This window comes from Pygocentrus nattereri, chromosome 12 (assembly GCF_015220715.1).
Source record: "Pygocentrus nattereri isolate fPygNat1 chromosome 12, fPygNat1.pri, whole genome shotgun sequence".
Lineage (NCBI taxonomy): Eukaryota > Metazoa > Chordata > Actinopteri > Characiformes > Serrasalmidae > Pygocentrus > Pygocentrus nattereri.
In genome coordinates, this window is record NC_051222.1 from 35,633,377 (window position 1) to 35,659,746 (window position 26,370).

General features: G+C 39.9%; 2 protein-coding genes across 8 annotated transcripts in view; both read right to left on the reverse strand.

The window, feature by feature from the left end:
• LOC108416464 (B-cell receptor CD22-like) overlaps positions 1-25,851 on the reverse strand; it is a 30,408-nt gene extending 4,557 nt beyond the window's left edge. The window contains exons 1-11 of one of the 5 annotated variants that reach the window (XR_005131165.1): positions 25,756-25,851; positions 23,503-23,563; positions 21,651-21,986; positions 20,797-21,045; positions 20,360-20,617; positions 20,025-20,273; positions 19,797-19,878; positions 19,466-19,508; positions 19,266-19,348; positions 18,430-18,498; positions 17,651-17,719 (exon numbers count right to left, since the gene is read on the reverse strand). Coding sequence is in view for 4 of the 5 variants with exons in the window: in XM_037543458.1 (XP_037399355.1) it covers positions 17,615-17,719; positions 18,430-18,498; positions 19,280-19,348; positions 19,466-19,508; positions 19,797-19,878; positions 20,025-20,273; positions 20,360-20,617; positions 20,797-21,045; positions 21,651-21,986; positions 23,503-23,539 (1,497 nt within the window). In the remaining variant the exon portion in view is untranslated. Of the gene's footprint in view, positions 1-17,522; positions 17,720-18,429; positions 18,499-19,265; positions 19,349-19,465; positions 19,509-19,796; positions 19,879-20,024; positions 20,274-20,359; positions 20,618-20,796; positions 21,046-21,650; positions 21,987-23,502; positions 23,564-25,755 lie in introns of those variants that run through there. The other 4 variants (XM_037543459.1, XM_037543458.1, XM_037543460.1 and 1 more) reach the window with 4 other exon arrangements.
• LOC119264727 lies at positions 8,289-16,395 on the reverse strand. Of its 3 annotated transcripts, XM_037543432.1 has the most exons (18): positions 16,158-16,395; positions 15,076-15,401; positions 14,827-14,941; positions 14,657-14,719; positions 14,182-14,565; positions 13,984-14,082; positions 13,676-13,908; positions 12,988-13,166; positions 12,780-12,879; positions 12,295-12,642; positions 12,110-12,172; positions 11,946-12,000; positions 11,753-11,844; positions 11,543-11,657; positions 11,355-11,465; positions 10,907-11,074; positions 9,813-9,965; positions 8,289-9,672 (listed from the first exon to the last, which is right to left on the reverse strand). In XM_037543432.1, exons 2-18 carry the CDS (start codon positions 15,160-15,162, stop codon positions 9,467-9,469), a joined length of 2,571 nt encoding a protein of 856 aa, XP_037399329.1. In that variant the 5' UTR covers positions 15,163-15,401; positions 16,158-16,395; the 3' UTR covers positions 8,289-9,466. The 3 variants fall into 3 exon arrangements, with proteins under 3 accessions (XP_037399329.1, XP_037399330.1, XP_037399328.1); XM_037543433.1 differs by having other exon boundaries at positions 12,786-12,879; positions 15,076-16,395; XM_037543431.1 differs by having other exon boundaries at positions 15,076-16,395.
• Positions 25,852-26,370: the final 519 nt, after the last annotated feature.

Here is a 26,370-nt window from a genome sequence, read left to right on the forward strand (position 1 = left end):
AGATACATACAGATTAGTCACAAATTTAAGCAATAAACAATAAAAATGTTCATTTGTAAGGTGATCCCAAGCTGCTAGAAAAGTTTATTGCCCCTTGGCATAGATGCAACCACCTTTATAATCCAGTGATTATTCTGGTCAAAATGCATCATTCATGTATGTCTCTTAACTAAAATCAGTCCTTCTGAGAGTGAAAGCAAGTACCAAAAAATAATGCTTAACATTCACTGAATGTGTTTGCGGGTCCAGACTTCTATTTCTCACTCATATAACATAATTTATTAAGGTTTCTATAAAGTAACTGAGTTAGAACATAGATGTTCGTGAAGGCTACATTAACTGGACTTTTTATCTTACGCACTTACTATATGGGCAATAGGCCGACACAATTAATTTTTTATCTTTGTTGGTCCAGTATTGTTCCCTTTCTGTTAATGGAAATAGAAGAGGTTTGCTGATAAATTGTGCAGCACAATCTACACAACGGTCAATTACTGTAAACTTGTAAAATATATTGGCGATGTACTTGGCACCATGAATGAAACACGAGAGGTTTGTATTATCGGTCATGCATTCTGTGGAACTGTAGTTAATAAAATATTTTCCTCAACTTAGTGGTTCTTAATCTGGAAGTCAACCCCAGCTCTTCAGATGATCCTGAGACCAGCCCCATCTGTTCAGATGCTCCTGAGACCAGCCCCTTCTCTTCAGATGGTCCTGAGGCTAGCCCCAGCTTTTCAGCTCCTCCTGAGCCCCGCAGCAGCTCTTTAGATGAACTCAATCCAATTCTCTCCCCTGTTACATCTGGAAATGGGAATTCCACAGACAAGTACCCCTGCAAGAAAAGAACACAAGAAGTAACACCAAATGGTAAATTATTAGCTTCACTATACTTTTTAAGGTTATTGCATTGAACTGTAATCAGTCATTATGCAATAATACGACAGACAAAACAATCTAAGATTACATTTTCACTTTCAGCAGAGAGTTAGCAAAAACAGCTAGCCTCTTGTTTACCATGAAAACTTGATAGTCTGTTTAGTTGTTGAACAATGGCACCCATGCCCATCATTTGCCTATTAAGCAACTGACACCCGCAATGCAGACCTAGCCGTGTTTAAATATCCCATAAACTAGTAAAGTAGATGAATGAAACGTTTGTCAAATCGTCAAACAATTAGCACCCACATCGGTACAGTTAATAAAACTATTGTATCATTGGAAACAAATCTAACCTTTATTAGATTCGTATTTGTGTAATCATAATTTTATGTATGTATCTGTAATGTATATGTATATTCAAATAATAATTCTGATGAAGAAATAATGTTGTTATATTTGTCATTGTTTCAGATCACTCTTATTGAACTGCAAATGAAAATAAGTATTAGATTCCTTAACATTCACTGAAGGAACCAGCAGGTTCAGACTTGTAGTCTTCCCTCCTTAAACTTTATAATACCTTGGTTGTTTTGCATTGTTTTCTATGTAGCAACTGAACAACAATGACAGTGCAAGTGAGACAGTAGTTTCTCCAGGTTGGAACCACATGGGTGACCATGTGGTTTATTTGAGACATGAATAGAACACTGAGATGAAATGTGTTTATATGGCCTACTTGTTTTGAACTCATATGAAGCAGAAATAAAATGCAGGGTAACAATACATGTAAAAAAAATATTTAACACTACTATTTAGACTAATTTTATGTGTAGTTATATAGATGCATAGTTATATAGTTTGCCTGTTTACTTCTAAATAAGAGTTGTGTTGATGTCTTCACTCAGCCAGAATGCATTGATGTCACAACTCAGCCAGCTTGTGCTGCAGCGAAAATTTCGATGTCACAGCTCTAACTACTAATATGTTTTCTTTCATCTAGTGTCCAGCTCGACATTTAATCGTACTTTTCCCTGCAAGAAAAGAAGAATAAAGATCAACCCAAGTGGTAAAATCATATTCTCACAATCTGGGGTTCTATTGGGTTCATCTATTTAATTGAATTGATGTATAACTGAAATTGTAATTATTTTTACCTAGACTAGTTTATTTGATTATATTAAGAAGAATGTAATATTTCAGAAATATTTTCTCAGGTGCCTGAAACATTTGCATAGTACCAAATACTGGTGCATGCAGCTCAAAAATTATAATTTCATCAAAAAGTTCATTTATTTCAGTAATTCAGTTCAAAAAGTGAAACTTATATATTGTATAGATACATGACAAACATAGTGATCTATTTCAAGTGTTTTTCTTTTAATGTTGGTAATTCTGGCTTACAGTCAATGAAAACCCAAAAGTCATTACCTTAAAAAATTAGAATATTATATAAGACCAATTTTTAAAAAGATTTTTAATACAGAAATGACTACTGAAAAGTATGTACAGTATATGCACTCAACACTTGGTCAGGGCTCTTTTTGCATGAATTACTGCATCAGTGCGGCGTGTCATGGAGGCGATCAGTCTGTGGCACTGCTGAAGTGTTATGGAAGACCAGGTTGCTTTGATGGCTGCCCAAACCATCACTGATTGTGGAAACTTCACACTAGACCTCAAGCAGCTTGGATTGTATGCCTCTACACTCTTCCTCCAGACTCTGGGACCTTGATTTCCAAATGAAATGCAACATTTACTTTTAGCTGAAAACAAGACCTTGGACCACTGAGCAGCAGTCCAGTCCTTTTTGTCTGTGAACAGCCAGCTTCTTTAGCAATGACCTTTTGTGGCTTACCCATCCTTGTGGAGGGTGTCAACGACTGCCTTCTGGACATCTGTCAAGTCAGCAGTCTTTCCCATGCTAGTGTAGCCTATTGAACCAGACTAAGGGACCGCTTTAAAGGCTTAGAAAACCTTAATTTTCTGAGATAATAACGTTTGGGTTTTCATTGACTGTAAGCCATGAACATCAACATTAAAAGAAATAAACGCCTGAAATAGATCACTACGTTTGTCTATCTATACAATATATGGCTTACACTTTTTGAATTGAATTACTGAAATAAATCAACTTTATGATGAAATTCTAATTTATTGAGATGCACCTGTACATTACGAACACTGGATATCTGGTAGGTTTACAGCAAAAGGTTGGCCCTGAGTACTAGAACCACTGCATTATAGGACATTGCTTTAATTAATCTAAATATATGACTACATACATTAACAAAGCTGGTCATAATGAAATTTGTACTGTTTGTACTTTAGAATGCCCTGTCCACACTATGGCTGACACCTACCCAGTCCAAAAAATTTTATCACAGAGGGTATCAAAAGAGGTGAGTGATCATTGTTTCAGTGTATAAGATAAGATAAGATAACACTTTATTAATCCTGAAGGAAATTGCAGATCCTGAAGGAAATTCATCTTTTGAATGCAAACTGAGATAAAGGGTCCTATTTTTATGATGTGTTAGGATAAACACATGCACAGTGGGAAAAAATATAGGCTATATTCCAAAATGAATGTCTCATCGTCACAAATCATCTACGTATCCAATCCAAGAACACATTAAAAGTAATTCAGCTCTGACTTAAGACTCAGTTCTACCCTGGTATAAACATGTTTAAAGCTACAGGTGTTCTCTGAATGTCTGGTACACCAAACACCCTGATGAGGTAAAATATTATGACCACATGCCTTATATGCTGTTGACCATATGCCGCATGCCACCACAGTAGCTCCAACATGCTGAGGCAAGGCCTCTGAAGGTGCTCCGTGGTATACGGTACCCAGACATTAACTGCAAATCCTTTGCATCCTGTAAGTTGCAAAGTAGAGCTGCTGGATAGGACCTGCTGTTGCAGTACATCACAAATGCTTAATGTGATGTCACAAATGATTAAGCACAGATGCTTAATCTGCTTAAGATCTGGAGGTCAGGGAACTCTTTTGCATGTTCCTCAAACCGTTCCCAAACGGTGTGCAGTGTGGCAGGATGCATTATTAGGAGTCATCCTGAAAGATATCACTGCCATCAGGGAACCTGTACCTGACCCATAACAATGTTTAGGGAGGTGGAATGTGTCAAATTGAGCAACCCTCAGTCAACCTTCTTTCATTGTTCCAAGGTATGATTCTCATGACGCATTGTGGGCGCATGGGACAAGCCTGGACACTCTGACAGGACTTTAGCTACAGCTAAACAGCCACATATAAGATAAGATAGCCTTTTATTATCCCACAGGGGTAAATTTGCAGCAAGGTGCAATACATTGTGTAGCTAGTATTAAATGTTTTTTTTTTTTTATTATTATTTGTGACCCAGTAGCCCAGACAATATAGCCTTCATTGTCTCATCAATGAGCTTTGAGCACCCAACACCTTCTTGCAGGTTTGTGATTTGCCATTTCTGAGATGCTCCAGATGCCCAGGCTTCTGATGATTTGGTCACTCAGGTCTTCAATCTTGCCGATTTCTCCCTAGAACCAACATGCTGACTATGAGAAGCAACTGTTCAGTTGTAATGTATCACAAACCTTGACATGCGTCACTGTCATAATATCGGTGTTTGCTTCATCTGTGAGTGGTCATAATGTTTTTTACTTTGAGGTGTATAAATCTTGTGATTTTATGATGAGTATTATCTTGAAACTGATGCTGTTTATTGTTCTGTCTTTGAGATGACAATATTTGTAGCCAAGTCCTAGACTGAATGAAACCACTGTGGTATTGTGTGTCGATTCAGCATAATGTCTTAGAAGATGTTGTGGTGTATTTGTAGCGAGACCAGGTCAGTAACACTGTAATTGGACTGTGGAGTGTAATGAATAATTTATATTTCATCATAGGGCACAAAAGAGGTCAAAGTCCGTTGGCAGCAGTGTTCTGGGTGGTATGTGAACTTTGTCATTTGTGATTTAATTCTGAAATTAAAATGTGAAAGTTTATGTACTTACATAAGCAAGTCACTGCGGAGGATAGAGAGGATTACAAGGCTCATTTCTATTCACACTCCGATTTATAAGAATGTATTTTACGTAATGTGATGCCTTATATTTTGTTTTCTTTTTTTGCAGTGGCATCAAGTGGAAAGACACATGGGAGCCTTTCAACGAGATATTCCCGTAGTAATGATTTGAAATAATACTCTAAATTATTCATTTTGGAATTTTGATGTTTAGCATAACTATTTCTAGGTGATGTGTTATTTATTCATCATTACCCTTGTCATTCATAAGGTTATTATTGTTCAATAAAGATATTGTGCAACATCTTAAAACAATACTTGTATGTGGAATTAAAGTGTTTACCCCACACACCTTTTCTTTACCTACATATCACTTAAAATTGATATAATATTGTAAAACTTCATGTTGTATTTCTAATTGTTCTTAACTTGTAGCACCACATTCTCAGAATCAGTCATGTTCGCAATTTCAGTGATACACTATATTGTCTGTTTTGCCAAAAGTAACAATCAAAACTTTTGGTCATACAATTACCTGCAGAAAGCTCTGGGGCATTGTTGGGTCATTATCACTTATTTTATTGATTAGTCAGTCACATGCTTACACCAACATTAGATTTGTAATGATTTTCACTTATTCTAAAACATCATTATACTTTAAAATTAATGGTTGGGTTATTTTTGTACCATGAAGTGTATTGCGCAGGTTTATAGACATGGCCCTGTTCTACACTGGCTGTGTACTTCAACATAAACGATAAAGTTGTGTAATGATAAAAACAGATCAGTAACACGATTGGATATAAAAGAGCATCCCAGAGTTTCAGAAGTAAATAAGGAAATCATGGACATGGATCATCATCCGGGCTAGAGGAGGAGAGGGACCATCTGGTTTGTCATCGGAACACAAAAGGCCAGCATGCATGGTGGTATGTGGTAGAGGGCTAAGTGGATAAGTGCATATGGCATTTGGCATTGTGCACAGTTTGGCAACGACAAATGACATTTGATGCATTGTGAAAGGAAAAATAGGACAAAGGACACCCCAAACCATTCATGTATATACCTGTGCCCTTGTAATTCAGGGTGTGAGTTTGAAGAGGATTGGAGAAAGTCAAAAATTTGGTCCAAAGGGTTTTTTTGGACCAAAATTTTGACTTTCTCCAATCCTCTTCAAACTCACACTCTGACTTAGGGAGACCCAAACTTGGACTGTGCTGGTCTTATTTTCAATGTAGGTCACTCCAAAGCAGAGATCTCATAATCCCAATTCCAATCTACTCAAGTCACCAAAATAGGTGGGTTTTGTACAGTAGAATTTTACAACTCTGAAGACATATATGGCTTCAGTGAAACATGTACTATGTTAATTAATGCTTAGTTTGTGAGTTTTAAGCTCATTTCTTAAAATAAACTAGCATCCCATTTCTTGATCCTACTTCACATCTATATGACATAGTTCAAATAGGTGTGAATTTGCATCCCAATTGACATTATTTGACACAGTTCATATAGATGTGAATTTGCATCCCACTCACAAAGAATGTTCATGTGGGCAGGCCCTTGTTGCTAGGTGCTTGTAACAATGGACTAACCATGTATATATAGTGAAGAGTAACACTCTATGAGGGGGTGCAGCTACCTCCATCCATTGGCCCGCACCACCCAAATCCATATTACATTATGATATATGATGTAATATATGTATGTATGTATCTAATATGATGTATCTAAATTTTGGTTCAGCTGCGCTCAGCGGTTGGCCCTGTCTGGCCCTGTCTCCGCCCTTTGACCTAGGGGTCCGTGCTTGCAGTATGTTCATCTAGGGGGACTTTACAATGCGTCCATGCAGCAGCATGTGACTGCATTCATGCGTTGGGCCACAGAAGCATGTTATATGCCTGATTTTGCCCCTATAGTGCTCTATATAGTATAGCCCATAAGGGCACCTTGAAAGGTTTGCCACGTGTCTGCCCTTTGATCTAGGTGTCCGTGCTTGCAATATGTTCATGTGGGGGTCCTATGCAATGCGTCCCCGAGGCAGAAACTGTTGAGCATTCTGTTTTTATTTACATTTTTAGGGTCATAAATCATGTCACATAATTCAATATGTGACATAATTCATCAGCATGATAAAACATTTTTTTATAAACTTGATATTTTCATATAAGCTTGAAAGGTGCCTCCTACTTTATTTCTTATATAAATAATCAATGTATGAAATTTCACATTTATATGTGAATTAGTTGCTGAATTAGAGTTTTTTAAAGTGTGCAAATTTTTGTTATTCCTGGGGGTGTTGCTGGACCTCCAGGGGTCAAATGGCATTAAGAACTGTATATATGACTCTTCTATCATGCAGAACAACCTAGGCAGAGATACTGGGAGTCTGATACCAAAAAATGTTCCCTTCTTCCCAGTTCTTATGTTATTGCTTCTAGTGGCAGTTTGGAGTTGCACAGGCACAAGGTCACCAGGCACAGCGCTGCATTCATATGCAGGCTTTGCAATGCGCAGCGCTGGACTGGTGAAACCTGTGGAAATAAGGGAGACAAGACACCAAACCCAACGAGGACTAGGTGTTTTGGATTAATACTCAGGTGATTGGGAATTGGGTAGGGATGGTGTAAAGTGTGCTCCCCTAGAGGTGGAGGCAGGAATGGAGGGAGTAGTCGTGTCCCCAGAGCTGGGACGCCGACCCCCCGTGACACCGTGCAAACACACAGTGGGGCTGCCGAGTGCTGAAGCATGTAAAAAATACCTATGTCCTCTGTTGCATGATATTCCAGGCAGTTGCTAGGGAGTTACTATGTCATTGCTAGGGTGTTGCTAAGTAGTTGCTAGGGTGTTACCTGGCAGTTGCTATGACATTCCAGGTGGTTACTAGAGTTTTACTATGTTGTTGCTAGGGTATTACTAGGTAGTTGCTAGGGTATCCCAGGTGGCTGCTAGGGTGTTACCAAGTGGTTGCTATAGAGTCCTAACTATGTGGGTATGTGTGTGCATGCATGTTAGTGTATATGTGTATTTAGCAGAAGTGTCATGAGTGTGAGGGAGAGGGACCCTGCGTGTCTGTGAGACTGAGTGGCCTACTGCTGCATCATCGGTTTAAAAAACTGCCCCATTCATTCCTATGGGGATTTTAAAATATTTAAACTTAAATTTATTAAAAACTATAAATCCTATCGGATCCAAAAATACACAGCACAGGTCTCGTCATGATTATCTATGTAACGGTGTTTGCACAATTTTCCATCTGTGTTGGTGACCTACTTTTCCTGCACAGCATGTTTGCCCATTAATATAACTTGAAGATTAATGTAATGTATAGTGCATTTTCATGGTGAATAAAAAAAGACAAAGTTCTCTACCATAAAGATTCAGATACAGTACCATTTATTCACAATGTAAAGCATTTTTTTTCTTGACAATTGTCCATATTAACATTAGACTAAGGATAAATGCACAGAATAATACCAATTCAGCAGTATCCATTATGTGCACTGGAAAGTGTACAGCGCGTTTCATGATAGTATGCAAATTTAACTGTATATGCACAATGAAGACTATATACAAGCTTCAGGGGTCTTGTCTCCTGTGCAAAAACTGCCTCCTCAATTATATAATTACACACATACACACAGATATAACAATGAAATTAATTCAGGCTATTCTCAGGCCTGTGATACATATATAGTAATTCAGCACAGCTCGAATAAGACGTGAATGAGTAGGTGTCCTTTGTAATTTTTGTGATCAAAAGAACAGATTATAAAATTTAATAATAAAAAGTGTTTTTCACTCCCAGAGATGTCTTCTCCACCCAACACAGAATTGGCCAAAGCAATTACAGGTAGTTCTCGACTTACGACGACGACTGGTTCCAACAAACCCGTTGTAAAGCTGATTGGACGTAACTCGAGTAGGCTATATGTACAGTACTGTGTAATGATGTTATGAAAATCTTTAAATCATATTTTATCATCATTTTCCTTATTATTGTTATATGTCATACTTTTCTTTGTTCATTTTATGTCATTTGAAGCGTCTATTAATACACTTTCTTTTTTTTTTACAGTTAATTTAAAGTAAAACACTAATTGCAATTCAGAACATAACATATCTTCCGGGATGATGGTCAACCCCTTGTTATTCCGAGTGCCGATCGTGATTGTTTTTTTCCAGTGTCAATCAAAATACTCTTCTCTTCCATTGTGCGCTCTTTAGCTGAATCTCAAACCGCGTACTACAACACTAGAAAGCAAGCCTAAGTAGTGCACTACGCCAACGGCCGCTACTATTTAGGCAAGTCTCGGTTGTAATTCGGCTGTTGATTCGCTTTTCATTTGAGAAAAAGAACTAAGCACGAATTATAAGTTAAATTCTTAATTCTTAAATTCGTAGCTCACCTTTCATAAAACGGTCGTAAAGTCGAATGGACGTAAGTCGAGAACTACCTGTAAATGATGTGGTGATAATGCACCACATCATGCACCATAAGCTGTTTTGAAGCCCAAAGAACTAGACATGGGTATTTAATAATCTCAATGTACTTATGAAGAATCAATGTCATTGTCATCATCAGATGTGTCCTCCACATCTGACACTTGTTCCTCCCTGTCCTCAGACAGCATATCTTGGGATGTCATTTCTCCATGAAGAGCCAAGCTGAATGATGCTTTTGTGTGATGTACTTGGGCATTCACAACACTCAATCTCCTCCTCAACATGCTGTGATATCCACAGTGTGCGCCATTGCCTAAGAATGGGATGAAAAAGCAGATTAACAATGCCCCCCACACCAGGTTTTGCTGAAGCACAAATAGTCCTTCAATCAAGTTGCATACTCTTGACTACATACTGCAAAAATGCTATTAACTGCAATGATGAAAAACTTACTTTGGTCCAGCAGTAAGGTTTTTAGACTCCCAGCAACACCTATGAGGGAGTTCAAGTGCCTCCTCATCTCCTGAACTACAATTTGCTCCTCCTCTTGCATTCTCCTGATCACCATCACCTGGTCAAAGATGGCCTTCTTTGTTCTGAGATCAGCTGTTCATAGAAAGAAATAGAAATATGTAAGCTTACAGCAAGTCAGACCTGCCAACCTGGGAATTCTTTTTGAGTAGCAACTTCTTGCGGTGGGGTGGCACAGCACATCACAGCAAGGCACGGCACAAGGTCAGGTACATTTGCACTCGGGCAACAGGTATCAGTGAATGCATGCATAAAAAACAAAAACATCTCAATCCAATACTCGAACATTTCACAAACATTTCACTCGAGCACAGAAAGCAGTCGAAGGTGACACATGGCGTGCGAAGACAATCGAGAATGAAAAAGGCGGTTTGAGCGCAACATGATGATAAACACGCACGCAGGACTTCTTGCTGTGCTCACGAGTTTCACATTCACGCTCGCAGGGGGATATTTACACAAGCGAAATGCTAAAACTTAAAAAAAAAAAAAGTTTATATTTTGCATCTTGTTTTTGAGTTGCCTAGTTTTGACATTGACAATTCACAATTCCCATATCCTGCCAGTTACCTCTGAAACTGTTTAATACAGTCCTCCCTTTAAAACCAGTCACAGTATGAAGATGGACTGAGAGGGATGAAAACTAAATTCGTTACTTTCGTTTTGACGGCTCTCCGCTTGTAGCCTGTTTGAAGAGTTTAAAACTACCACTATGATTGGTCAAAGTCTTCCCAACTGGTTGCTGCCCAATGCAGTTACACCCATAGACAACCTGCCCAGTGCGCAAATGCACAGACAGTTGAACTCAAAGCCATCGATGGCTTTTCTCGTATTTTGAAGTGACAAATCGTAGCAGCGTAGTTTGATGTCTAAATGCGTATCTGCTACGCAAAATGCGTAAAGGTTGGCAGGTCTGGCAAGTGCTGGCTCTACCTATTAAGCAACACAAGCAGTTATTTAGGATGTATTTAGTATGCAAAAGCTACATTTGAGCTCTGTATTGTACATGTTCTTACTGGGTCCAAGATAAGTCCAGGACCACACAAAATTTTCAGTCAAGAGAAGCTCATCAACAGCAGGCAGAATGATGTCCGTCTGTTCACGTAGCTCTTCAATAGCAGAAGATAAAGCTGCCTTTTCCTCTGCAATTTTCTGGCGCATCTTATGTCGTCTCTTGTTGCTGTCTGCGGAAGAAAATATCAGTCTACTTATTCAAAGTTTACTTAATCAATATCACTATTCACTTTCACTTCACTGGAGAAATAGGCTGACAGTATTTTGTTGTACTGTACAATCCTATATAGGCATAATGACAATAAAGTTGACCTGAATTGAATATAAAGACCTGAATAACATGCACAACAATATTTACATAATTTACATGATGTTATGTTTAGTACATTACAAAAGAAAGAAACAATCAGTTGGCTGAAAGAAAAATTGCTAAATAATGAGGAATCATACCTGTCTGACGGTAAAGGCGATGTTTCCTCTGCATGACACTAAGGTACAGTCCTTCAATTTTCTTCTTCAGAATGACCTCCCTTGAGGCTTCACCCTCCAAACTAGAATTTGCTATTAGGAAAAAGTGACTTTAGAATAAAATATTACTGAATAAGGACACAAGATCAATATTTACTTCAGTATATTACCTTCAGGCCAGTGTTGCACCTCAGTGACCCACTGTTGGATAACAGCATCATCAATCCTTAACTCAGCTTTGAGCTCCTCCAGCTTAAGCTTATCATCTGCCACTCTCTGGACGGCCTTTAATATTACCAAATCATATCACCAAACATTTTTCAGTATTCAGTAACATTTTAAAAGCGTTAAGAACAGTTCCAGTCAGTTAAATGGGGTACCTTAGCATATCTTTGGGCCAATATTTTGTCCATGTTACTCATTTTCTTTTTGTTCCACCCCATTGCCAGAACTGTGAGCATGTCTGTTCTTCCTGTAAACAAAAAGTTTGAAACATTTAACTTCATTGTAATTTCAATGGCTGTGTATCACAAATACATGTGATGGGTTTATTGTATACCAAAAAATACTTACCACCTTTAGACATGTATTTTGTGGAGATAGCAGCCCTGGACAGGAAGCTATTTACCTAACATAGATATAAATGTCAGTAATTTTTCATTATCATGCTCGAACTATCAAGTCTCATTACAACCTCTACACTTCAACAGCTACATAGTGCTTTAAATTATCTTTACCTGCTCCACTTCCTCACCAATGGTATTGCCAGCGCCTTCTTGATTGCGTCCACCCCATTTCAACTGTAACACAGTTTTTGAGAAATCTTGGGAATAGTTTTCAAATTGATTTAAAATTCATATTTTGGTTTGTTTAGCCAACAGTTTTCACATAGCTGTTGAGATTTTATACAACCTTTGCTTACCTCACATGTCCAGGAGTGTGCTTTGGCATGCATCACTGAAAGAAGTGGATGCATCTCCAATAGTCCCTGCAGTTCAGAGCACTTATTGGAGACCTTTTCCAAATACGGATAATACTTGCATGCCACATCTGAACAGAAAAAGGAAACATTTGAGGGGGACAGTTCCTTCTGCAGATACAGAGGGTAAGCATAAATCTCCCCTCTGAACATATTCAGTGCTCTCAAAAGCACCCCATGCCGGCACACAGCGATTTCCAGCCCCTCCTCATCAATTTTTGAGGCAGATTTCCCAGAATGCTCTTTTGCAGCTGTCCATTGTGATGATCCGCACATTCCTTTCCCAGGAGTCTATAATTAAATAAAACAGCACAAAAATGCAAGGATTAGAAAAGAAAAACGAATGTGTTACACAAATAAGTAATTAATTTAAACAGATCAATGAACACAAAATATAAATTCTTAAAAAAAAAAAAACATTAGTGTACATTTACATGTTTGGTTGCCTGCTGGATTTGAGCAACAAAACTTGACACCTCCTCATCTCTGGCCAGGAAGGTGCCATCAAAAAGTCCCTTTGTGGCACTTCTGCACAATAGAAAAAGCTAGATTTCTGTAATGCTACAAACATGAACAGCTTTTGAAACAACATGTGTTCTGTTTGAAAAAAGAAGTATTCTGAACACAACTTCATACCCTGATGCATTCTTAAATCGGTATAATTTTCTATTTCCATCCACTGATACAGCATGCATTTGTGGTGAACATGCTGTACACCGGAAGGGCTCAACTTCCAACAGTTTGTCCACCTCATGCTGCGCGTAGCACCACTCCAGAAATGACCGCTGGAATGTGTCACCACATATTTTTCCGGTCTTGCAAAATAACAGAAAAAACACAAAGGTGATGAACTAATTGTACACATACATTTCTTCATTACATGTAATTAAAAAATACTTCAACACATTGTGTACCACACATTATACACCACACTGACGGCCAGAGTACAGCACAGTAAAGTAATTAGCTGATGAGTTAAACCAGGGGTGCTTGAGCAGGAATAAAATTACCAAACTGTGCAAAACTATCAGGGCATCCAGGTCCAGAGTTCCTTACCTCAAAATATAACAAGAACCACCAACACATTTTAACCTGTAAATGGGCATGTAAAAACCTCATGTGGGCATTTTTCACCCCAACCAAGGTCGCATACCTTCTATGTACAAATTAGAGAATAATGTAAAATAGATAAATGTATTCTACAGCACCTTTAAACAAATAGAAATAGGTTCTGCTTGATTGGAAAGACCATCTGCAGCCACAGTGACCCTTTGTGGATAAGACTGGCCCTGATCTACAACAAAGAAATATGATGCACGCTTACTCTGCCAAAATACTTTGTTCTTTCATCAAGCATTCCAATAAATGCTTGACGAGAAAGCCCAGGAGCCAGCTGCTTCAGATCCTGGAAAGACTGGAACAGGTCTACATGGAAGATGGTCTGGTGGTTGATGGTAGCAGGCCAATATCCACATTGTACTAGTTCATCAAGTCCAGTGGTCCAGCTTTTCATGCACTGAGAACAGCTCAATGTTGGCAAATTTAGTTGGTACCGTCCTGAAATCAAAAAGAGCTGTGTAAGCAGCATGAATTCAGTCGTTTGCATTTAATTGAACTGAACCAAGTACTTACCATTAATTCCAACAAGGATGACCTCTTTGCCACAGGTCAGCTTTAGCTGACTGGGAGAACAGGTACACTGTTGAGGTAGACGAACCGGCAACAGTCGAACTAAAACACAGAAGAAAAAAATTAATGGCAACAAAATTAATCAGAGCTGAAAAAACAGATGGCAAACACATTGCACAACTATTTAAAAGAATTTAAAACCTTCATGCTTTATCTGGTGTGACCCATCATTTTGAAGTTGAATGATCATGTTTGGGGCTAAGGGTTGATAGAATCCCTCAAACATGGCTTCTCGGTTATGGAGGATGTGCTGATGTATCTGTGTATCGCAGGAACTGCACAGGAACTGTCTTGGCAAACAATCTCTGCACCTCACAACAGATGTGTTTTGCAGGCAGATGTCACAGATATAGGTGTCTGTGTGCTCTGCGAGAAATATGTTTTTAACCATGGCTGATCTAGAAGCATTCCACTTCTCTGAGCTTTGAGCTTGCCGTTCAGCCCAGCTTAGTGGCACAGTGCCCTTCTCTTGTGGAGGAATGTCCCTGAGAATGTCTTGCAGTGCATTAAGTTCTTGAGCACTATCTGTAAATGTAAGACAAAAAATATTACTAAATTATTAAATGTGTGACTAACAGTTAGGTATGTATAATCTGTGTAACAGATTTCTACTGACCATAAGGTGTTGGCTCAGGCTGCTGAAATACTGGTTCAGCCACTTCAGAACTGCTCCTTTTACCTGAGTTTGGAACAAAAAGCAATGTGAGACCAAGGTACATTTTCATTATTAAACTATCAGAAGACCTGTACAATTCAAATTTAGAGACCAAAAAGAACATTTATTACGTGTAGTCGAGTTATAAGTCTTTGGGGGAAATTTTGGAATAATTTGTCCTGAATTATCCCTCTGTCTCCAACTAACAACACCAGATACGGGTTTTGCCGACCTTCTTTTCTTTGCCTATGATTGTAAAATAAAAATTAGTACACATACCCAGGCTCATTAAACTGCTTCAGTAAATATCCATAATAAAGATCATGCCATGCTCATACTGTTACCACAACATGTAAAAAGAAAAAAAAACACAGTATTACCAATTTTGGATTGAGCTCTGCTGCAAGTCTCTGTGCTTCCTGAAGAAGCTTGTGGAATTTATTACCAGAGTCTCCTTCAGAGTCCATGGTGTAAATGAAGGCAAAAATATGACACCTACAGATACACAGACAGACAACAGATGCACACACACAGACAATGCAGACAGATAAACAGGTAGACAGATAAACACCAAGACAGACAGACAGATATATGGATGGATGAATGGATGTATGGATAGACAGACAGACGAGTGGCTCTTAAAAGTGCCGTTGGGTCGCTATAAAGGATAGAGAGATAGATGGATGTGAGGAGGGATCTGAAAGGTCTGTGAAAAGAAAAAAAAAGATGTCAAAACATTTAATGTTACCATATAATTTTTCGGAGCATATTGCAGATACTGTCAGTAATAAAAGTAATTAGGCCTCTCCAACTAGATTTGGTAGAGCACAGTGTGTGAAATGTTTAAAAAAATATCATTGTGCGTTTATACTCTGAAAATATTTTAACTCATTTATTAAATACTACCACGTATCATGAAAACTTCTTACTCATGTTTTCACAATTCACATATCAACCAGCTCTAGCTGTAATGTCATTTCTATATCATTCATTAATGGACATACAGTTTGAGTAATGTTAGTGTAGACCTGTGGATTATTTAGGTATACATATTAGGCACATGCTCTAATTAGGCCAGCTCTAATGCTAGCTAGCAAAGAACATTTTCACCTGTTAAACACCGACACGCATTCTTAGCATGTCAAAAGTAAACTACTACATGGTGCACAGGGCAACATAACTTTATAGAAATTGCGATACTTACAAAAGGAAGAGTGATTAAAATCTCAAGTTTATTAAAGGCATGCTAGCTAATCTAAGCTAGTTTACTAGTTTAGCTAGCAGCATGACCAGACTGTGCACATTTGTCTTATACTCTTGGGATGTTAAACCGAGCTCCTACTTAATATTGCATTTTATTTAAGTTTATATTAATGAAAAAAAACTGTTAATGTATTCAGAATTGCATGTGTCTGTTATTAAAACGAAGTCAAGTTAAGCACCGGACTGCTTACACACTCACCGTGTGGAGGGAAAAGCGAGCTGTGGTTCCGTGTCCAGAGGATCGGGCGGAAGTGCACACAGTCCGAAAGATGGGGGGCGCTCACTTTCACTTCAATGCATTAGCTTTCATAAATGAGGCTGTATGAAATGTAGTGCCCTAACTTAGACCCTCCCTTAAACGATCTTTGCTTCAAAACCTTGATATCGATGGTCGCAATCGCGCTCAAATTGGATAGCAACCTTACCAATGCAACCAGAACTTCATAGTAAGAGTCTTTGTCTGAGCACATTCTTGTTAACTAAATACATACATATATTGGGATGTTTCCATACGTGGTCTATTATGAATGAATTCCTGTTACAAGTGAGGTTAACTAAAACGAACAAGAATGACTAAAAGTAAATTCCTTTGTTAAATTGGCAACCTCGCACATCACTTCTGAAGATGTAAAATCCATCATTATTTGAGCTTGGATACTAATCAGTTCATTTAGGCATATCAGAACCTGAGAAGAACCAGAAACAGAGAATAAAAGAAGGAATACGTTTAGGTGAAAATTACGTTTGTCTCCACACATCAGAAAAAAGTAGCCAAAAACAAACCGAACAAACCCTAAACTATGAAACTATTAAACTCTCATAGTTTATTAATTAATAACAGAATTATGAATAATATATTAATTACTAATATTAATACTATTATTATTATTAATTAATAATAACGTGTGTGCTCATTGGTGTGTATCTCCGTCCCTTACTCTGTGGCAGGCCTGAACATACTGTGCTCCAGTGTATAGCACGCTTATATTTACCTCAGACATCATTGCTCAGGAAGGGTTTTAATAAAGCGATTATGTTGGTCTTTTTAGTGAAGAATTCTGACCGAATCCCACTGTATTCTAGGCATTCGCTCAGTAAGTGCATCTCTCTCTATGTCTCTCTCTCTCAACTCGTAAAACGTCAAATGTCTCATCTTTTTTTAGCGTTTGCGTTAATATACTGTACAGAGTAGATACTACGATCAGTTTGGACACCTAAATATAGCCTAGGGATCGATTTGTCGGGAATCGGCGAGTATTTACATGTATTTGATAGCGGCGTAACATTTGTACGCAGCTCTCTGCGTACGCATGAGTACGCATCCCAGTGTTTAGTTTTGCGTACGATTTCATACGCATAGGGAGTGAGACCGGGTTGAGTATTGACCCTGATGTGCTGATCTACTCCGCCAGCTTCCTGCACAACAGTGCCAGCATCTCACAGCACAGCACTCACTTTAACAGAGTCACAGCAGAGATGGAATGTCCAGTTATACTAATGCAGAACTAGTGTTGGAAATATCAGTGATTTAATCCTGAACAGTGACCAGTAGAAGAATGGGGAGTAGATAAATCATCCACTTCATCTTAAAGAACTAAAATCTGCGTCATCACTTATTTCTCTTTTCTCTAAGACTGTAGATGGACTGTGGTGTTATTACAGTGTAATAAGACGTTCATGTTTGGGACTCACGGTTATGTTCTCATAGTCTTCAGCGCTGGATGAGCCGTCATCAGGAGGCGGAGCATCGAGTCCTGAGCCCTGAGAACAGAGTTAGAGAAAAGGTCAGATATGGGTCGTATTTCAGCTCAGGACACCAGGACCTGCTCTTCACTGATGGTCCACCTTAAACACTGCAGTAAATCAAAACACAGACAGACTGGCCAGATGTATGAGGACAGACCAATCCAGGAGGTGGAGGACAGTGAGCTGCGTGACTCCTGGAGACATTGTTGGCCTGCTGGACGTTTCTGGCCACATGATTTAAGGCACTGTGAGTTTCTGATATTGATGTAAAACCTGTAAATCACATATAAAACACAGAACCTGTTCTAAGCTGTTGGCTGATAAGCTCACAGTGTGTTTGTGTTCTGTCTGATGAATCTGTGTCCAGTGTAAACGTCCTGGATAGTCTGTGTTATGATCCTTCATCCAGCAGTGTTTTTATGCAGCAGTGCTGGATCAGAGTTTTGGTTCTTCACAGAATAGAAAGAAACTTTCTTTTTAATCCGTTCTTTGCGTCACTGTTGTCTGTTTATGAATATCTAGAATGAATCTGATTTAAATCTCAGTAAAACACTCAAGGTGGACGACTAATCCTGATCTTGTCTATGGACGGGTGAAAGAATGGAGAGTAGATCAATTCTTCACTTCATCTTAAAGCAGTGAGATCTGCGTCAGTACTTGCTGTCTTCATTCTCTGAACTGCAGTTGGGTTGTTTTGTAGTTACATCTAAATATCTGGAACTCACCGTCATGTTCTCATAGTCTTCAGCGCTGGATGAGTGGTCATCAGGAGGCGGGGCTCTGAGACCTGCTTTCTGCAGATACAGATTATTAGAGAACGGCTCAGAAACAAATCATCATTCAGCTCACATCACAGTGATGTTCCACCTTAAGTGCTGCAGGGAAGTCTGTTGTCTTTGATCTAAACACAGATCAACTTGAGGATGAACCGATCCATGAGGTGAGGAGCAGTGAGCCGTATGATCTTTCCTCCAATGTTTATAAGGACATTGTTAGCCTGCTGGAAGGTTCAGTCAGTGGCACCATGTTTGAGTTTCTCATACTGCTTTAAAATCTGTAAAGTCTGTAGCTCGTTGTCTGAAGCTGTTCACTGACAGGTTTATGGGTTTTTACTTTCTGTCTGATGAAAATACTTCCAGTAGTCTTCATACACAGCAGCACTGGATCAGAGCTCTTTCATTCATGCAGTGTAAATTAATGGTTTATGATAAAACTTTAAAAATTAATTCATTAAAATCTATTAATAAAAATCAAACATGAAACTAGTTTAACCTCATTAAAATGCTTGAAGATTCGTCATAGAACCAATATCTCACAGTACAGCTCTCATAATGTAATTATAGCTAATAGTTATAATACTGTATATTATAACTATTATATTATTAATGTTTTGATTATATATTAAAAATATCTTTATTTTCAGGGGTCAGTAAAATAATGCAGAGTAAATAAACCAAAAACTAAACAAAATTCACTGAATTTTAAAAGATTCTTCATTTTCTACATCCTGTAAAATGTAATTGGTGTGTAGTGTAATAACAATGTAATAACTTGTTTAAACCTGTATTGACTCACTGTCACATTCTCGTAGACATTAACACCGCAAGAGTCGTCATCAGGGGACTTGACCCTGAGGCCTGTGTTCTGCAGAACAGAGTTAAAGAACCAGTCAGAAATGGGTCACTGTTTAGCCAAGGGAACGAGGAGGGTTAAAGAACCAACTCTTGACTGATTGATATCTAGAACACTGTAAGAACTCACCACATAGTCTGGTTCATCCACATTTCTGCTCTGCCTCTTCCTCCTGCTCACAAAAATAAATAAATAAACAAAAACAATATTTTTTAAATAATACGGAGAGTCTGAATGGAAGTCCTTTTAGGTGAGAATCTGGTGCGCACCAGATTGTCAGCAGAAAAAAATGTTCTTTCAGAGGCTTCATAAAATAATGGAGATTATTTATTACTTTAATATAATTAATTTTTAATATAATGATCACTTTTCAATAAAAAATAAAGTTGTTATATAATAATAATAATAATAATAATAATAATAATAATAATATCAACTGTATTTAACTTCATTTTCTCACCTCATCCAGAAAAACCCAGAGAGAAGAACTGCAACCCCACAAAGTCCGACTCCAGCAGCTCCATACAGAATCACTGAGTGACCTGCTGACAAACACGTACACAACCAGAAACGACACACAAAGGTGCGTAAAGCACGCAGAATGAATGACTTCAACAAACAATCATTATTCCTGTGATACAGAAACTGAACATATTCAAATACAAATTCACAAAGTCCTGCACCTCACCGTTTAAATCGACTGGCACCAGATCTGATCTCTGAGCTCCATGTTCATTCTGAGCCTCGCAGTAGTAAGATCCACTCTGTAGAGGACTGTAACTGTGTCCAGATCCTACAGGTGAGGTTCCATCTTCTTTAAACCAGGTGTAGATCTTCACAGGTGGGTTTCCATCACTGCTGCAGGTCAGAGTCACTGAAAAGCCCACCACTGTGTGTCCAGAGGACCTGATGGACACGGAGACATTCTTTGGAAGATCTACAGCAGCAAAGAACAAAGAACTTTGAGGACAGTGAGTGTCAGGAAATCACTTAAAAGAACGTTAGAAACCACCATCAACATACAGAGAACATTTAAATACACAGCAGTGGATCTTCTCTCTCCATGATCATTCCGACTCTGGCATGTGTATTCTCCACTGTCCTCAGATCTGATGTTGGGAATGCTGTAGGTTTTTCCTTCTCCTACTGATATTGTTCCCTTAAACCAGGTGTAGATCTTCACAGGTGGGTTTCCATCACTGCTGCAGGTCAGAGTCACTGAACTGCCCTCCACTATTTCACCAGAGGGATTGATGGACACAGAGACATTCTTTGGAGGATCTACAGCAGACAGGAAAACAGCTTGATTTTTAAAGCTTGAAAGTATCAAGGTAATTTCCAGGTAATACAAAAAACTGAAATATCCTACTAAAAATCAGAGACTCAACTTGCATGAAGTAACTTGGCTCAAACATCTCTGAACATCTGTGACATGAAGGAAGAATATGAACTACACTCACATCTGACTCTGAGGCTGTGAGCAGTAGAGCGGAGGTGTTGAGATCCTCTTACAGCACAGCTATAACTGCCTACATCCTCACTGCTGACCGTCTGCAGGTGGAGCTGGTTGTTCTTGATGGTCTTTGTGGTTAAAGGATGTCCATTTTTGTACCAGATGAATGTTGGGTCAGTCAGACTGCAGGTGGTCTTACATGTCAGATCTGCTGTTTGTCCCTCGGTCACTTCTTCAGGAGCTTCTACATGGAGCTCTAAGAAAATAAGATAAGCATTAGATCAGGAACGAAAGGCTGCAGTTAGTTAGTCAGGCACAGTTGCACTCTCAATCATTTGAGTGCTTCTGCAGGTGTTTCAACATCGAGGTAAATGCAGAAACATCCAATCAGAAAAGAAAAGATGCATATAGAAAATAATCCTATTACAAAAACTTACATTATCAAGCTCTTTCTCACTCTCACTGAATTGATCATTTTCTCCTAGATAAACTTTAATTTTAATATTCTCTCTTACTAGCTACACATCACACACACACACACCCACACACACACACACACAAACATCTTCTAAACCACTTTCTCCCTCAGGGTCACAGGGAGTGGTTGAGCAATTCCAGCTGTTATTGTTTGTTTTGTAACTGCCTTCCACCCAAACAAACAAAACAAATAGATCTTTCATGTATGAACATGACATGAAAAAAGTGGATATTAAAGCAGAGAAAACAGTGCAGCACTAAACCAGGACTTTAAATAAAAATAACTGATTAAAGAAAGCACACACAAAAAAACAGGAGTCAGAGTCTTTACGAATGAGGGAAATTGCTCTGTCTAGTCACTGAAAACCTAATGATTTAACTCACCTGTAACTCTGAGCTGAACTCCAGGTTGACCCACCCATCTTTCTTTTTCTACATTTGTTATGATTCTGAAGAAGAACTTTTCTTCATCCTTCTTCATCAGATCACTCAGTTTGAGGGAGGATTGTTTCTGTTTAGTACTTAAATACTCGACTCTGCCAGAGTAATCTGGGCTTTTAGACAGATCAGGTTTCTCAGATGGATCTACAGTCCAGAAAGTCTCTGTCACTGTGAGACCTTCTGGGTGAGTAAAAGTTCCGTTCATAAACACTGTGGATCCTTTTAAAGCACAGATTTCCTGTTGGTTGTACTTCACACTCCACTCTGTTCCAAAAGCTCCTGAAACATATGATGCATGAAAAAATATTCACTGTAATGCACCAGTTGGTTCTCCCTATGTGAGGTGTGAACCCATGATCTTCTACTTATTAGTCTTACATACTAAGGGACGAGCCACTAGGCGGACACTAGAGGGTGGTCTCAAGTGCACAGCAGTAGAGACACAACAAGATAACTCCAGGAAAACAGGGGAATGAATACTTGGCACAAAGAGAGGGCAAAGAAAACACATCGTGTGCCACCTAAGACAACAGTGGCAGTGCTAACTGAGGGGTTTACTAAGAATAGTCAATCTTCGCCAATCAAGAGACCCTTACACAACACCACTAAAGTTTCCTTTTTTCCTGCCAAAATAAAAAGTGCCCTCAGACAGAAACTAAAGGGAGGGCTCGAGCAGGGGCGTCGCCTGGGGTGGGCTTCCGGGGCTTCAGCCCCGAATGATTATCCAGTAGCCCCGAACCTTTTCGCTCAGCTGTACTATTAATGAGGAGGCCAATGCTGCTGTGAGAATAGGAAATCTCTTAACGCCAATCATAGTGCCGCTTCAAGGATAAAGTTCCGCCTTTCAGGAGAAACAGCCAATCAGCTTGCTGGTTTTGCAGGCGCGGAGGAGAGCCCACCCCCACCCCCGTGGGGGAGCGCACATGTGCTCTAGCCATTTTTGGCAGCAGGTTGCAGGTCGCTGACGGTGAAAGAAAATGGATATACGGCGTTTTTTCAAGGAGAAAGGTAACGGTAGTTAACTATGTAAACTGTGATGACATTGTTTGTGGAGCTCTGATAGCTGGTTAAAAACACACGTCTCCGAATCAAAACACACAGATCAAACCCACTGTGTGCTTAATAAAATGCAGCTTGTCAATAGTCAGCTTCAGAATTAGTTAGCTAACCTAGTTAGTTAACCTATCTAGCTAGTTAACCTAGATAGCTTAGGTTGTGAAGGTTTATATATACTCCATATTATAGTGTTAAACATTATATATCAGGGTACGTATTGTAAAAAAAAAAAAAAAAAAAAAAAAAATATATATATATATATATATATATATATATATATATATATATATATATATAATTATATAATTAATTGGGCAGAGCCCCGGATCTTTACATACCCAGGCAACGCCCCTGGGCTCGAGAGTAGAACCACTTCCTTTCTTTAACTAAAGTCCCCCTTTAAAGATAAACCTAGACTGTAATACCTTTTTTAATGAACTACCAACCAGTCAGAGTAACCTGTGAGCGGCGTGAACTCAAGACTGAGCATAGAGCAGCTTGTGAGTGCCCACCGCTTAGCTCGAGCTAGCCTGTCCTGCTCTCCAGCACCTCCTAGTGGCCAGAGGTGTCCCAGCAGGCCACCTGGGTGTTAGTCACTGTAGCTTAAAGCTTCACTTCTCTCCTCTCCAACTTCAGCAGCTATCAACATAATAAATATTCAGTCATGTTATACTTACTAAATCATATATGTGTGTCTGCTGTTGTAGTGATGAAGTCATAATTGGATCTAATGACTCACCCATAATCATGAGCAGAAGGATCAGATGAAGAGCCATTCTGGGTGATGATCACATTAATGCCTGGAATTTGAAATGAACAAATGCATTGCTTGAGATATTTTGATGTATTTTCATGTCAAAAATGCATCAGTAAAGTATTTTAATCAGACAGAAGACAGAAATTGCTTTAACAAACACTGTTTTTCCGAACAGTGTAGACATTAAAACTGGCCAGCCCCTCGGATGTGTTTGCGGCCCGGGAGGAGGATTGCACCCGGACAAGTCTTGTGCAGCACCAGATCGACACGGGCTCCACTGCACCCATTCGACTATGTGTGCACCGCCTCCCCATCGCAAAGCAGCAAGCAGCTGAGCAAAAACTGAAGGAAATGGCTGAGAGCGGAGTCATCGAGCCATCCAACACTCTAGATAAGGTGGCAGGGTCGTCCTGGTTCAGCTCGCTGGACCTCCGGAGTGAGTACTGGCAAGTGGAGCTGGCACCAGTGGCTAGGGAGAAGACAGCATTCACCCTGGTGGAGGGGCTATGGCAGTTCCGGGTGATGGCATTCGGGCTTCGGAACGCCGCAGCCAACTTCGAGCACCTGATGGAGCGAGACTTGGCGGGCATTCCCAAGGAACGGTGCATCCTGTACCTGAACGATCTGCTCGCTCATGCACCGACCTTCGACGAGGCCCTAGCCTGCCTGGAACAGGTGATCGGCGCCATTAAAGCCGCTAACCTCCCAAGAAATGCCTCCTCCTCCAGCGCAAAGTGCAGTTCCTGGACCATGTGGTCAGCAGAGACGGAGTGGCTACCGATCCGGGAAAAGTGCAGTCTGTCCGGCATTGGCCTACACCGCGCGACATGACTGAGCTTCCTGGGACTAGCCTCTTACTACCGGAGATTCATACAAGGGTTCGCGGACATCGCTGCTCTCCTCCACCGTTAGACAGAGGAAGGCGCAGCGTTCCAGTGGACGGATGGGGCAGACAAGGCATTTCGGCATCTCCGCGACGTGTTGTGTGCGGCTCCTGTGTTAACGCTCCCTCAGGTGGGTGGACGGTTTATTGTGGACACTGATGCTAGCGGTTGTGGTATCGGGGCAGTGCTATCTCAGGTTTAGGGGGTCAAGAGCGAGTGATAGCGTACTATAGCCGTGCTCTCAGTAAACAGGAGCGTAACTACTGCGTAACCCACCGAGAATTGCTTGCCGTAGTGTCGGGTCTGAGACACTTTAGACACTATCTTTATGGCACCCCATTCGTGCTGTGTACCAACCACGCTTCGTTAACCTGGCTGATGCAGTTTAAAGAGCCAGAGGGACAGGTAGCTCGTTGGATTACTGCCCTCCAAGAGTTTCAATGTGCCATTCAACATCGCGCGGCGACGGTTACATAGCAACGTGGACGCGCTGTCACACCGCCCCTGTCTAGAGATAGAATGCCGTTACTGCGCATGGCTAGAGCAGAAGGCGGAGGAGGTAGAAGAACGGGTAGCAGCCGTGGGGGCAGCGGATAGCAAACTGATAGAGAGCTGCGGGCGCGAGGAGTTTCAGAAAGCCCAGGGGGAGGATCCAGTGCTCCATAAAGTTTTGCAGTGGAAACGGGGGGGGGCCACCATCCAGAGTGGAAAGACTTTACACTGCACGGGCCGGACTTAAATGCATATCGGTCCTCCTGGGACGGTCTAAGCGAGCGCGAGGGACTGCTGTATCGGCGCTGGGAGGACACTGTTCCCGACAAAATCGTGTGGCAGTTACTGATACTCCAGGCGCTGGGGTGGGGCACTTTGGGGTCAATATGACGCTGATACAGCTCCGCCAGTGGTTCTACTGGCCGAGCTGTCGGACGGACGTGGAGCTATTTGTGCACTGCTGCGATGCGTGCACGGCCAAGAACTGTCCTGCAGTTCAAAAGGGTCTAAGAATGTAACAGTTGCACTGAAATATTATATGGTGTTTTAATATTATAACAGTTTGTTTTAAAGACTGTGTATTTTCTTTATATAAAAAATGATTAAGCATTGACAAGCTATGATTTGCACAAAGTACCTGCCTGTAGAATGTCAGCCTAAAATATATCATACCACAATTTTTTGTAGGAAAATTGAAATATTGGCTTGAATTTGATAAAGACTCATAGTAGAGTGAAAAAAAACACCATCCTGAATGAAAAAGCTTTGAACCTAAAACATTTATTAGTCCTAGCGTTCCTGAAAATCTCAAATGTTTATGATTTTAATAATGAATGAAAAAGATAGGAAATTATCTTACCGTCCTTTAACAAGGCTCATCACCAGTGTCTTCTTAACAACTGATGAGAACACAGGCAGCACTGATGTATTAATTTAGATGTGGTCACCATTTACCAGCAAGTTCTCATGCTCAATAAAAATACCCAGGCGCATTAACATGCTACTTCCTCCTACAGGAAGCATGTGACTTCCTTAGCTGCAGCAAAAGATGAGCTAAACTTGAAACTTCTGCAAAGTTACATGCAAGTTAAGCTATGCCTCGTTTTACTTTTCATTTCTCATATTAAAGCTGTTTGATGTCTTCTGTGCAGAGCACGTTGCAGGTTCATTTACCTACTTCCATCTCTTCTCCTGTTACTGCATGAAGCAGTACTCATCAATAGTGGGTTCATCAGTGCTGATCTCAGTACAGTATTAACAAGTCAAAGAGGATAAACATGATCACATCTGAAGAAAACAGTAAGATCTGGATCTGCTTTCTTAAAGGTTATCAGCAGGTCATGTATTTTCTTTTGAATGGTAATGAATTTCTACTGATACTATACACTCTTAGAAAAAAAAGTGCTGAACTGTCACTGGGGTGGAGGCCCTCTAGTCCCTGGGTGTAGTACTCTTAAGGGTATAAGCAACGGCC

What these genes read in the sequence shown, in the direction of transcription:
- LOC119264727 (XM_037543432.1), bottom strand. Translation starts at nt 15,162, where the DNA reads ATGGACTCTGAAGGAGACTCTGGTAATAAATTCCACAAGCTTCTTCAG. An exon ending in CACACTCCTGGACATGTGAG is followed by an intron (nt 12,173 to 12,294) that starts GTAAGCAAAGGT and finishes ACTGTGTTACAG; the next exon opens with TTGAAATGGGGTGGACGCAA. An exon ending in CTGGACTTATCTTGGACCCA is followed by an intron (nt 9,966 to 10,906) that starts GTAAGAACATGT and finishes TTCTATGAACAG; the next exon opens with CTGATCTCAGAACAAAGAAG.